This window comes from Cherax quadricarinatus, chromosome 17, assembly GCF_038502225.1.
Source record: "Cherax quadricarinatus isolate ZL_2023a chromosome 17, ASM3850222v1, whole genome shotgun sequence".
NCBI classification, from domain to species: domain Eukaryota; kingdom Metazoa; phylum Arthropoda; class Malacostraca; order Decapoda; family Parastacidae; genus Cherax; species Cherax quadricarinatus.
Window position 1 is genome coordinate 20,869,463 of NC_091308.1, and position 14,333 is coordinate 20,883,795.

Here is a 14,333-nt window from a genome sequence, read left to right on the forward strand (position 1 = left end):
ACAATGGAAGCTTGTAATTGTTTTACATGATGGTAGGACTGCTGGTGTCTTTTTTGTCTCATAAACATGCAAGATTTCAGGTATGTCTTGCTACTTCTACTTACACTAAGGTCACACTACACATGCATGTATGTACAGTGGTACCTCAAGTTTCAAACAGCTCCCAACTCGAACAATTATGTAAGTGTATTTTTGCAGGTGCTTTTGTAAGTGTATTTTTGGGGGTCTGAAACAGACTAATCTAATTTACATTATTCCTTATGGGAACAAATTTGTTCGGTATCGGCACTGGAACAGCCTTCTGGAACAAATTAAGTTCGTAACTTGAGGTACCACTGTACAAGCATATATATACACACACACACACCCATGGGATTTCTTCTATTTTCTTATTAGTTCTTGTTCTTATTTATTTCCTCTTATCTCCATGGGGAAGTGGAAAAGAATTCTTCCTCCATAAGCCATGCATGTCGTAAGAGAGGACTAAAATGCCAGGAGCAAGGGGCTAGTAACCCCTTCTCCTGTACAAATTACTAAATTTAAAAAGAGAAACTTTTGTTTTTCTTTTTGGGCCACCCTGCTTCAGTGGGATAGTCGATTTGTTGAAAGAAAAAGAAATACGATGTCATAAAAGTGTGACAAAGTTGGCACAAAAGTGTGTTAGAGTCTTCTATGCAGGGACTATGAGGGAAAGTCAAACTTGTGAGGAGGCCAAGTTCCTTGGAATTGGGCCAGGGAAATTCTCAAAGATTGGACAGGTATTAATCCTCAGTAACAGTTTCTGGAAAGTCAAATTCTATTGATAAATAGCTTTTGTTTCCTGAACTGAAATCAAGGAACAGTTGGCCTGATAAATGTCCAACCAGAACTTTGTAGGTCCCATCCCAGAAGTAATATTACCAGGACCTTGACTGCAAATAATGTCTACCTGTTCATCAGAATGATCCAAATGAAAATTTATTTGAGTCACAATGTCTCATAAAATGCTCAGACAAGGTATGGGAGTGTGTTTATGCCAGCTTGTGATTAGGAAGTTAGCAAATGGGAACCATCACTAGACATGGATATGGCAAACAGCCAAGCTGAAACAGTGGAAGAACAAAAAAAAGTCACATGAGCCACTAAAATAACATCTGTGGCACTATATGAGCAAGCCCCATTTAAACCCACTGTAGATCAAGCTAAAAACTGAACAAGTCATCTATCTTGCTTAAACACAATGTGACAAACAGTGGGAATGCCAATCACTGTCTCCAATGATGGAGGAGCAAATTGAATGCCCACATAAATGATTAATGATCGATATGTTATCGAGGTTTTGACTGAACTTAGACAGATAGCCAAATGAAGTTGGAGGCCTATGTCATAGAGCAGCAAAGGAAGCACAGGTATGCAAGACTGAGTAAAAGTGATTCAACAGTCTATTACTAGTGTAACAGAGGTTTTACAAATAGGTTACTATTTATTTTATATACACATACATAGTTATTCCTATTAGCAGTTCATGTAACATGAAAATAGAAAGTACAAGTTCAGTCATGCTGCATATAACAAAATATATACAGGTCATTTAATTAAAACTTTAATAAAATAATACAAACCTAAATCATGACCTTCATCCTGCAATCTTTTGATCAGGTTGACAGAATATGTAACAATCTGCCTTTCTGCAGATGGTTTGAACACTCCCAAGACACCTGACCCAGTGTGAGATGTTCCAGATCCAATTCTGTCATAAGATGAAAACAAAGAAAACTGGGTTTCTATAATACTGCATACGGACTACATTATAAAAGTTTTATCTAAATTTATCAATTTGGTTTCTTGAGCTGATGTAATAAGAGATATGGGAGTGTGTACTATACAAATGCAGTCAGAGTACAGATGTTGAAAAAAGAAGAAAAGGGAAACGCAATGACCATTAAGGCTAATATAAACTCAGAATTGAATAGGAGACAACTAATAGCGTATTATTAACCCCTTGGCTGTCGCAACCCCCAATCCTGAGGTGTCTCTTGGTGTCGCAAAATTTAAAAAAAAAAATTATTTTTTCTTATGAAATGATAGAGAATCTTTTCCCGATTGTAATGACACAAAAAAAAACGAAATTTGAAGGAAAACTGATGGAATTACGCTCTCCTGAAGTTAGCGACCTCGGCAATATTTGCAAACTGGCAATTTCGCCCACTTTGAGCCCTATTTTCGGCTAATTCCATTGTTCCAGTCGACCAAACTCATAGCTATTTCTTTAGAACTCCGTTTTTTCCTATCACTTGAGTTCAATAAACTGCCTATTTACCGATTTCAACTACCCAATAACGTGGTCAGAAATTTGCAATTTGGCCAATTTCACGAAAATTAAAAAATATGACATTTTCAAAATAAGGTCCAGAATGAACAATGCAGACATTCCTGGCTCTAAAATAACATTTTCTTTGTTTATCAGTCACATCTCCAGGCCCCTCTGATATTACTTTTGCTTTCTATTTTGAATTTTTATTCAAACAAAAAATAGAAGATTTACTGTTTTGCAGACTACAGCAATATTGTAATAGTTGTACAAATAATGTCAACCCATTCATGACTGCATATTAGAATGGCTAGTTGGACATTTATTGGACAATGACATCATTTGTTTACTTTTGAACATCGGCAAAAATCACACATTTCCCCTACTTTGAGCTCTATTTCCAGGTTCTTTTTATAGTAAAACCAATCAAAATCACCTCTATTTCTATAATATGTTTTCCATTCTATCAAGTGAGACCAAGAAAACGAGAATATAACCATAAATACTATATGAAAATAGACCACAAAGTTGGCATTTTAATTAAAAAAAAATTGGTCGGAGTTTTTTTTCTCTCATTATGCACTGCATGCTCCAGGATTTTTTTTAAATGGTGCACACTGACCACACAGATCCATTCTCTCACATGTGGGCCTACCAGCTTTCTCCTGCTTGATTTGAAGCCGCTAGAATTTATGAGTATATATAGTTCAAACACGGTATCTCATAAGACGTATATATACGACTAAAACAGTCAAAGGGTTAAAATAAATGGAAGAAAAAGGACAGTGATAATTTTTGGCTAAGTATAAAAGATTACATCAAGAAATAACCATCTAAGTTCCTAAAAGATGGTGCTTCTGAACTGTCAATCCCTATTGCTCACATAATAAATCTATCAATCACCACTAATACCGTACCGGAGGGGTTCAAGGAGGCCAGAGTTACTCCTATCTTCAAGAAAAATAGTAGGCCTGATGTAAGCAACTATAGGCCTGTTAGTATACTCAGTATAATATCTAAAATTCTAGAGAGGGCGGTGTATTCTCAAGTAGTTAAGTACCTTAATGACAACAACATTCTCCATAGCTATCAATCGGGCTTTAGAAGATCCTACTCAACCGACACCTCCCTTATTAATCTGATGGATTACCTGAGAACTGAAATGTCAAAGGGGAACCTCATAGGTATGGTAACCTTAGACCTGCAAAAGGCCTTCGATACTGTCAACCACAATATATTATGTAATAAACTTCAAGCTATCGGTATAGGTTCTGTAGACTGGTTTAAGTCCTACCTTAGCAACAGGAGACAAATAGTCAAAATCAACAAAACAGAATCAGAACCCCTGCCGATAACATGTGGAGTTCCCCAAGGTAGTATTCTGGGTCCCTTATTATTCTTATGTTATGTCAATGATATGCCTATAAGTGTCAAGTGCAAACTCCTACTGTATGCAGATGACAGTGCTCTGTTAGTGTCAGGTAAAGACTCACAAGATATTGCTAATGTTTTAACACTGGAACTGGAGTCCTGCAGCAAATGGTTAGTAGACAACAAACTATCATTACACCTAGGGAAAACTGAAGCCATTCTCTTTGGCACGAAACATAAACTGAGAAGGGTAAATAACTTTAATGTTCAATGTAATGGGGAGCCCATCACTTTGGTTTCATCAGTAAAATATTTGGGAATCCCCTTTGACCCATGCATGTCAGGAGAATTGATAGGGAACAGTGTAGTAAAGAAAGCGAATGCCAGACTGAAGTTCCTGTATAGACAAGCACAGTGTCTACCTACTGAGGCTCGCAGGACCCTATGTCTAGCCCTTATACAATGCCATATGGATTACGCTTGCTCTTCTTGGTACTCTGCCTTGACAAGAAAACTGAAAGATAGACTGCAAATCACCCAGAACAAAATCGTAAGATTCATCCTGGGGCTGGGACCAAGAGAACATGTAGGCCAGGATGAATTACAGCAGTTGGATATGCTGAATGTTGAAGACAGAGTAAAACAACTGAAGCTAAATCATGTTCATAAAATTGCTCACAAACAGTGTCCAGAATATCTTACTGTCAATTTTGTCAAGGTTGGGAACCAAAGCAATCATAGTACTAGGGGGAGAGAGCACAACTTTGTAGTACCCACAGTCATTGGCCAGGCTTCAAACACCTTTTATTGTACAGCAATAAAGGAATGGAACAGACTACCCGCACATGTCAAAGCCAGTCATAGCATGAACCAGTTCAAGAAGAGTGCCAAAAGGTGTCTGATGAATGTAGCTACAGAAAGGGAGGGGAATGATTTTCTATTTTTTATCTAACATACGTGTAAATTTTACCTTATTCCTAGTAATGACCCCGTATTGTAGATAGTCTTAATGACCCTCGTGTAGTAGATAGTCTTTTTAGTATGATAATAAGATGTTATCTTCATTATAGAATAATAAGAAAATATTATAACCTTTATATTATAATAATAAGGTAAAAGGACCCCAATGGAAATAAGTCACTCTGTCTGACTTTTTTGGGTTATCCTAGGTTCTCTACACATATGCTGCTATGTATGATAATTCTATGTAACTGTATTTGTGTATACCTGAATAAACTTACTTACTTACTTACTTATCAAGATCCAGAAGTGGTGTGGTGTCAGTACACTTCTGGAAAGACAACTGTATTTTGTTGTTTGGGTAACCATTCCTAGGCAGGCATGGTTTCAAGCAGTATTCAGAAAATGAATATAAGACACAAACTGTTAAAAGCATAACTTACTCATTTTGATCCAGTACAACAACATCAGTCCAGCCTTCACGAGTCAAGTGATAAGCTATGCTGTTTCCCACTAGACCAGCTCCACAAATTACAACCTGAAAAAGAGTTATATAATATAGGAGGAAAAACTAACCCTTCAATAATATACATAACCCATTTACAGTGGTCCCTCATTTTTCGTAGTTAATCCATTCCTGGAGTTGCCACCATTATCGAAATCTACGATTTTCGAATCAATTTTCCCCATAAGAAATAATGTAAATACAATTAATCCATTCCTGACACCCAGAAGTATTAAAACAAAAAAAATTTTTACATGAAATATAGATGTAGTACATAAACAATACAATGGGAAATGATGAATGAAACATTAACAGTATAACACTTACCTTTATTGGAGATTCTTCTTAGTGTATGGGAGACTGGAGGAGGAGAGAGATTGGATTGTTTACAGTTTGGAAGGGGAATCCCCTTCCATCAACACCTCAGGTACCAATTGCTTTTCTGGGGTTGCTTCTCTTCTCTGTTTCTTAATGCCACTAGGACCACCTTGAGAGTCACTGGAGTCCTGTCTCGCAAAATAACTGTGGAGAGAGCTCTGTTTCTGGCGTCTCTTTAACACTTCCCTAAAATGGCCCAAGACTTTGTCACTGTACATGTTGCCAACATGGCTTGCAACAACCTTGTCAGGGTGATGTTTCTCCATAAAGCTTTCCATCTTACCCCACATAGCAAAAATCTCTTTAATTTCTGAAGAAGGCACCTTCTTCCATCTCTCTTCCTCCTCCTCTGCAGCAAGATTCTGAGCTGCGATCTGTTGCTGTTCCTGCCGAAGCTCTTGCAGCTCCTCAGTGGTGAGCTCTTCGTTGTGGTCTTCCACCAACTCTTCCACATCCTCTTTACCACAGGCTTGGCACTAGGAGCATTCTTTGGAGCCATGGTAGCTTATTTAGTACTTGCAAGCACTAAAATGAGTGGAATATTATGAAATATTTCGTAGGAGCACGTGAGGGGACCTTCGCTCACTGGTAAACAATGCCAGACTGGCTGGGTAGGGAGGCCGCCCCGGCTCACACCGTGTGTACGCGTTCCGGACGAACTACTATTCGCGAGTCAACCTATGATTAGCGAGCCCATGTTTATACGGAAATATCCCTATGATTTCCGAAATCTGTGATTCCCAAGAACTACGAATACGTACAGTAAAACTCTGCTTTTCGTCCGGTCCAAATATCGTACAATTCAGATTTCAACCACTCTTTCCAGCGAGTTTTTACTCCAGGTTTCGTTCATCAACTCAGAAATTGTCCGTATCAGACGCGTCTCCCCGCCCAGGATGCCGCGGCCTGACTCGGTCTGCCTCCGTCACTTGTCGAGTGAACAATACTCTGCACATTCAACAAGTATTTTTGGTGCTTCTTTATTGAGTGCAGCTGTGAAATAAGCCACCATGGGTCCAAAGAAAGTTCAGAGTGCCAGCCCTTTGGTAAAGAAAGTGAGAAACACGATAGAATTCAAGAAAGAGCTTGTATCAAAATACAAAAGTGGCGTACATGTGGCCGAGCTCACCAGGATGTATGGGAAGTCCAAATCAACAATCAGTTCCATCCTGGCGAAGAAAGTAAAAATCAAGGAAGCTGATATTGCAAAAGGGGTAAATATGCTAAGGAAACAGAGATCACAAACAATTGACGATGTGGAGAAGTTGTTGTTGGTGTGGATCAACAAGAGTCTTCAATAAAGGTATGTAATAGTGATTTAAGTGTTCATTTATCCATTAAAATTAGTGCTTTACAATTATTTCTCATTGTTTTCTGTATGTAAAATTATAGTTATTCTCTATAAAATGTATTTTTTGTTAATATTTTTCGGTGTCTGGAATGGATTAATTGGATTTACATAATTTCTCATGGGGAATATTATTGTACTTTGGTTTTTGTCCATTTCGGATTTCGACTGACCTGGAACGGATAAAGGACGAAAACCGGGGTGCCACAGTATTAAGTTATAAGAATACAGAGCAGGAAAACACACACATGATTGTCCTGACATGAATGAACACCCAACAAAATTCAAAATGTGTACAGATGAAATTTGAATGTTTAACATCAAGTATGATAACTACTAACCCTGATTATGAAGAACATTTCTGATAGACTAAAACTAACATTTAAAACTACTTGACACTGTATATGTATTTGAAATCATAATATTTAAAAGCTAAGTACATATCTTTCTTCTTCTTTCAACACACAGGCCGTATCCCACCGAGGCGGGGTGGCCTTAAAGGAAAAACGAAAGTTTCTCCTTTTACATTTAGTAATATATGTATACAGGAGAAGAGGTTACTAGCCCCTTGCTCCTAGCATTTTAGTCGCTTCTTACAACATGCATGGCTTACAGAGGAAGAATTCTGTTCCACTTCCCCATGGAGATAAGAGGAAATAATCAAGAATAAGAACTAGAAAGAAAATAGAAAAAAACCCAGAGGGGTGTGTATATATGTGCTTGTACATGTATGTGTAGTGTGACCTAAGTGTAAGTAGAATTAGCAAGACGTACCTGAAATCTTGCATATTCATGAGACAGAAAAAAGGACACCAGCAATCCTACCATCATATAAAACAATTACAGGCTTTTGTTTTACACTCACTTGGCAGGATGGTAGTACCTCCCTGGGCGGGGCAGTTGCTGTCTACCAACCTACTACCTGGGTTAAGTACATATATGATAATTAAATTATATGAAAATAAGTTTATTTTAAGTACCAAAACTCTGTACATATTAAAACAGCAACTTAAATAAGAAGAAATGATACACAATAATATTGACAATTTACCAGTGACCACGTTTGAGGGCTCTTCACCCCCACAGCCCAACCTGAGACTAGGCTTCTCTCTCTCTCTCTCTCTCTCTCTCTCTCTCTCTCTCTCTCTTGACCACCTGTCAGCCAAGCTGGTTGTGCTAGCAGCCTACAGGTGCACATAACTTGTCCTATAAGTGCAGTCTGCTTACCTGTTTTGATCCTGTGTAATATTTCTAACTCTTATTCTAATACTGTACAGTACGTAGTTTAATATTTTGGATATACAGTGGACCCCCGCATAACGATTACCTCCGAATGCGACCAATTATGTAAGTGTATTTATGTAAGTGCGTTTGTACGTGTATGTTTGGGGGTCTGAAATGGACTAATCTACTTCACAATATTCCTTGTGGGAATAAATTCGGTCAGTACTGGCACCTGAACATACTTATGGAGTGAAAAAATATCGTTAACCGGGGGTCCACTGTACTACAGTACTGACTCTTGCTTCTCTGTAGTCAAACTATTCTGACTATTAGCAGATTTTTATGTTTTATCTACTTTTCCTTATTTTTTTTTTTTTGTTTATTTATTGACCATTTCACTCCATGATCAGGTAACCCCAAAGAAGGAAACACATTTACCATCATTTATCTAAATGTCTTGTCAAAAGTGCATGGACACCACAATCCAAATGACCTTTTGTAATGAGATGTCCCCACCCATTCTTCAGACATCACAATCCAAATGACCTTTTGTAATACAATATCCCCGCCTATTCTTTAGAGTGCAGGTCCTGTACTTTTCACTTTTAGAATTTTATTCCACCTAACCAATTCTGCATTCCTTCAAACTTTTTTCCACTATTTTAAAAACTCTTGGCAATAAAACATGCCTCTAGTTTAAAGAGAATACAGTATTCCATATACCAATAGCCATAATATTTTCCATTTGTTGAGCAGTTTCACTCCCTGTAATTAAGCCCCAAATTTATCTTGAGTGGATAACTTGTGTGCTTTGCACATTTTATCAAAGGATACTTTGTTATACACTGCCCCATCAGCTAATGTCCTGTTGTATACCTTTATATGCCTTTAATATGCCTTTGATGAGTTTTGTGAGTTTTTCTTACTCTCAGAGCCTAACTTGTCTGGTGCTTGCCTGGTCAACCAGGCTGTTGTTGCTGGTGGACCACTGGATCATATCCATAACAGACTGGTTAATCTGGCACCTTGAGGAGATACTTGTCCAGTTTCCTCGATGATTTCTACACTTGTCCCACCAGCATTTCTGATATTTTCTGGTAAGATGTTGCATAGCCTGCAATCACGAATGTCGATACAATACTCTCTTCCTGTGCCCATGGCACTCTTATTTTTCATTGGGTTTATTTTGCATTTGCTTCCATATCTCTCATCCCAGCATGTTGTTATGGCAGTGTGCAGATTTGGGAATAGACTTTTGAGTATTTTCCACATATATATCATCATGAGGAACACTGAAATGTTGATGAAGGGAAGGAAGCAGCAATTTCATGCACTGGCCAGGGAGGTATAACATCTTTTAGGAGTAAAGAAGAGCCGGATGTGAGTGTGGGGGAGGTGCATGAGGCATAACATAAAAAGAAAGGAGGTAGAGCAGCTGGAACTGATGGGATCATGATAGAAATGTTAAAAGCAGGGGGGCATATAGTGTTGGAGCGGTTGGTATTTTTGTTCAATAAATGTATGAAAGAAGTAAAGGTACCCAGGGAATGACAGAGAGCATGTACAGTTCCTTTATACATAGGGAAGGGGGACAAAAGAGACTGTAAAAATTATAGGGGAATAAGTTTACTGAGTATACCAGGTAAAGTGTATGGTAGGGTTATTACTGAAAGAATTAGAAGTAAGATAGAGAGCAGGACTGCAGATGAACAAGGAGGTTTGAGAATGGGTAGGGATGTTTGCAATGAAGCATTTATGTATGTGACCAGTATTTAGATATAGGTAGGGAAGTTTTCACTGCATTTATGGATTTAGAAAAGGTATATGATAGGGTGGATAGAGGAGCAATGTGGCAGATGCTGCAAGTGTATAGGATAGGTAGTAAGTTACTAAATTCTGTAAAGAGTTATGAGGATAGTGAGGTTCAGATTAGGGTGTGTAGGAGAGAGAGGGAGATTATTTCCCAGTAAAAGTAGGCCTTAGACAGGGATGTGCAATGTCAGCATGGTTAACATATTTATAGAAGGGGTTGTAAAAGAAGTAAATGCTATGGTGTTGGGGAGAGGGGTGGGATTAAATTATGGGGAATCAAATACAAAATGGGAGTTGACACAGTTATTTTTTACCAATGATACTGTGCTTTTGGGAGATTCTAAAGCAAAGTTGCAAAAGTTAGTGGATGAGTTTGGGAGGGTGTTCGAAAGAAGAAAGTTGAAAGTGAACATAAATAACACTAAGGTGATAAAGGTTTCAAACGATTTTGATTAAGAAAAATTGGATATCACATTGGAGGGAGGGAGTACGGAAGAAGTGAATGTGTTCAGATATCTGGGAGCTGACTTGTCAGCAGATGGGTTTATGAAAGACCAAGTTAACTGCAAAACTGATAAGGGAAAAAAGGTGAGGGGTGCTTTGAGGCAAAAAACATTATCCATGGAGGCAAAGAAGGGAATGTACAAGAGTATAGCCATACCAACACTCTTATATGGGTGTGAAGCATGGGTTGTAAATGCTGCAGCAAGGAGGAGGCTGGAGGCAGTGGAGATATCATGTCTAAGGGCAATGTGTGGTGTAAATATTATGCAGAGAATTCGTAGTGTGGAAATTAGGAGGTGTGGAGTTACTAAAAGGATTAGTCAGAGGGCTGAAGAGTTGTTGAGGTGGTATGGTCATTTAGAGAGGATGGAACAAAGTAGAATGACTTGGAGAGTGTATAAATCTGTAGTAGAAGGAAGGTGGGGTAGAGGTCATCCTAGGAAAGGTTGGAGGGAGGGTGTAAAGGAGGTTTTGTGGGCAAGAGGCTTGGACTTCCAGTAAGCATACATGAGCATATTAGATAGGAGTGACTGGAGATGAACAGTTCTGGGGACCTGATGTGCTGCTGGAGTATGAGCAGGGTAATATTTTGTGAAGGGATTCAGAGAAACTGGTTAGCCAGGCTCAAGTCCTGGAGGTGGGAAATACAATGCCTACACTTTAGAGGAGGGGTTTGGGATATTGGCTGTTTGGAGTGACAGCTAAACTATTGTATCTAAGCACCTCTGCAAAGACAGTGATTATGTATGAATGCTAGTGAAAGTGTTGAACAATGGAAGTTTTTTCTTTATTTTTAGGTTTTTTCTTCTTTTTTTCATTCTTTTTGGACTTTTTCTTTCTTTTTGGGTCACCCTGTCTCGGTGGGAAACAGCCAATGCGTTAAAAAAAAAAAAAAAATTATCGTCTGTCTGTCTGTCTGTCTCTCTCTCTCTCTCTCTCTCTCTCTCTCTCTCTCTCTCTCTCTCTCTCTCTCTCTCTCTCTCTCTATCTCTCTCTCTCTCTATCTCTCTCTCTCTCTATCTCTCTCTATCTCTCTCTCTCTATCTCTCTCTCTCTATCTCTCTCTATCTCTCTCTCTCTATCTCTCTCTATCTCTCTCTCTCTATCTCTCTCTATCTCTCTCTCTCTATCTCTCTCTATCTCTCTCTATCTCTCTCTCTCTCTCTCTCTCTCTCTCTCTCTCTCTCTCTCTCTCTCTCTCTATCTCTCTCTCTCTCTCTATCTCTCTCTCTCTCTCTCTCTATCTCTCTCTCTCTCTCTCTCTCTCTCTCTCTCTATCTCTCTCTCTCTCTCTCTCTATCTCTCTCTCTCTCTCTCTCTATCTCTCTCTCTCTCTCTATCTCTCTCTCTCTCTCTCTCTATCTCTCTCTCTCTCTCTATCTCTCTCTCTCTCTCTCTCTATCTCTCTCTCTCTCTCTCTCTATCTCTCTCTCTCTCTCTCTCTATCTCTCTCTCTCTCTCTCTCTATCTCTCTCTCTCTCTCGATCTCTCTCTCGATCTCTCTCTCTATCTCTCTCTCTCTCTCTCTCTCTCTCTCTCTCTCTCTCTCTCTCTCTCTCTCTCTCTCTCTCTCTCTCTCTCTCTCTCTCTCTCTCTCTCTCTCGCTCTCTCTCTCTCTCTCTCTGTCTCTTTCACTCCAACACACACTGAAGCATTTCTAGTAATTTAAATCCTTTATCAGTTCTATGCAGGCTGTAAATGAGGAAGTGAGTGTAAACTGAAGACCTCACCTTCAGCTTTAGACCATTTTGATCAATTTACAACCAACACCATTATCTCCTCCATCCCAGCTCCTACTGCCTGCTACTTCTCCTTTCTCCCTGTACTAAGATCAATTATTCCTGCTGAAACTATATACACACAAAAAAAACACTGTTACAGTATTACAATGCTACATACCTGTGACTGTAAAGGAAATGGTGTGGATGATTTTGTGCTGTAAGGTAAATTTGTTCTAAACCTGCATTCCTTATTGCATAAACAGGATGTTGTTCCATAAAGTGAGTAAAAACTTGATCCCCAAACTTTGTGCTCAGGGAGTATCCTTCTACCAGCTGCTACACCAGTGATGGCATACTGGCGAAGCATCTTGTGGTTTGTAAGATAAGTCACAATTGCCAGCTATTTTCTGAAGGTAAAAACTACATATGTAAAAGATGAATAATTACTGAAAACACTGTTATTAAAAAAAATATTATAATATATTGCAATAGCCTAAGTAAAACTCAATGCATTAAACAGACAAGTTATGCTCTGATGCCCAGAAAAAGTTAAGGGTCTTGCAATGTAACTGACACTAGGAGTGTTCAAGAAAGATTGTCATAAAAAAACAAACTGTGGGCAACAGTAGTTACAGATATTCAAACAAAACATGGCAACCTATCTGGCTGTAGTAAACTCAACTTCACATTAAAATACTGTAAAGATATATTTACAAGTAAGGCTATATTTAAAAGCATATTCAGCAGCAACTTGATCACAATTAGCTTATGAGAGACAAACATGTAATAATCCCTGTCTATGTCAGGGAGAAAACTGCCTTTTGATCCCAATGAAATATGCATTTCTGTGTTAGGGGGATACACTGGATTAAGAAAGAATGTAGGGATATAGTTTTCATATGTTTTGTGCATTTGTATAATAAATATAAAGAGGACAAGAGAAACTAAGAATTATACAGCAAAGGAAAAAGTCTGAGCATTCAAGAAATATTATTGAAAGACTTATGAAAAGACAATACAGAGGAGGCAACAAAAGCAGTGGAGATGTTAATACGATATAATCAGTTCACCCTTAAAGACTTAATTTTGAGGTGGTCATTCCTGCAGCCTGAAGAGGTGAAGACTAAGAAGTACTCTTCTCCAGGCTGACTGACTACCTCAAAACAACGTCTTCGAGGGTGATGGACTGATTCTATCATCTTTACATCTCCACTGCTTCTGCTGCCGCCTCTGTGTAGGCGAAACGGTTCAGAATAGATACCTAACTTACATATGTGTCTTACTGATCAACTTGCTGGTAAGTTTATTCAGGTACAGGTATACATAAATACAGTTACATAAATTATCATACAGATCAGAATATGTATATTATTATTATTATTATTATTATCATGGGGAGCGCTAAACCCGTTGGATTATACAGCGCATGTGGGGGGAGGGTGGAAGGTATTCAGACTCAATTCTGGGAACCGGAGCACATATCTAATTCCGTAGATCAAGAGCCCCTCACCAGCGCCAAGGAACCTCCCTTGAGGGGAGAATATGTATAATTACCTAGGATAACCCAAAAAAAGTCAGTGACTTATTTCCATTAGGGTGCATTGTTACATTCACAGTCACCTACTGTGTACTATAATTTTTGTTCTAACTACTCACTTAAAATAACACATTACAATGAAAACCGGGACTTTAAAGGGACTAAAATAACTACCGCTTTTCACAGTTAATGTTGTTGTTGTTGGGTTTATCAGGGCCACTGACAGCATAAGCCGTATCCAGCCCGACTTCTCGATGGTACCAGGAAGATTTGTTGCCCGAGGCTGGGCGATGAGAGAAAAGAAACAAAAGTTCCTTTGTAAACAGAGAAACATAATCTGTAAGGATTTAATGTTAGTTTAAGTTTAATATGTTTATTATGCACCCCATACCCATCCTGTGGGCGGTAGTCGGCGGTAGTAACTGAGCAAGTTACAAAGGTAATGAACTAGATCTGGTCATAATCATGACCAAGTTACAAAGGTAATGAGCTCCAGGTAGAGCTGGTCACACTCATGAATAATTGCAAAGGTAATGAATCATAAACACATTAATCATGAGAATTTACAAAGGTAATGAGCTCCAGGTAGAGCTGGTCAAAATCATGACAAGTTTCAAAGGTAATGAATGATAAACACGTTATCACATGATTACAATCATAGACAAATTACAGAGTAATGAGCA

The 14,333-nt window shown here is 38.6% G+C and overlaps 1 protein-coding gene across 3 annotated transcripts in view; it reads right to left on the reverse strand.

Annotated features, from left to right (window-relative positions):
• LOC128686334 (pyruvate dehydrogenase phosphatase regulatory subunit, mitochondrial-like) overlaps positions 1 to 13,958 on the reverse strand; it is a 191,793-nt gene extending 177,835 nt beyond the window's left edge. For 2 of the 3 annotated variants that reach the window (XM_070085840.1, XM_070085838.1), the window contains exons 1-4: positions 13,825 to 13,958; positions 12,292 to 12,520; positions 5,065 to 5,159; positions 1,602 to 1,729 (exon numbers count right to left, since the gene is read on the reverse strand). In XM_070085840.1, the coding sequence (XP_069941941.1) occupies positions 1,602 to 1,729; positions 5,065 to 5,159; positions 12,292 to 12,480 (412 nt within the window). In that variant the 5' untranslated portion in view covers positions 12,481 to 12,520; positions 13,825 to 13,958. The other variant, XM_070085839.1, reaches the window with a different exon arrangement.
• Between the last annotated feature and the right edge of the window lie 375 nt (positions 13,959 to 14,333).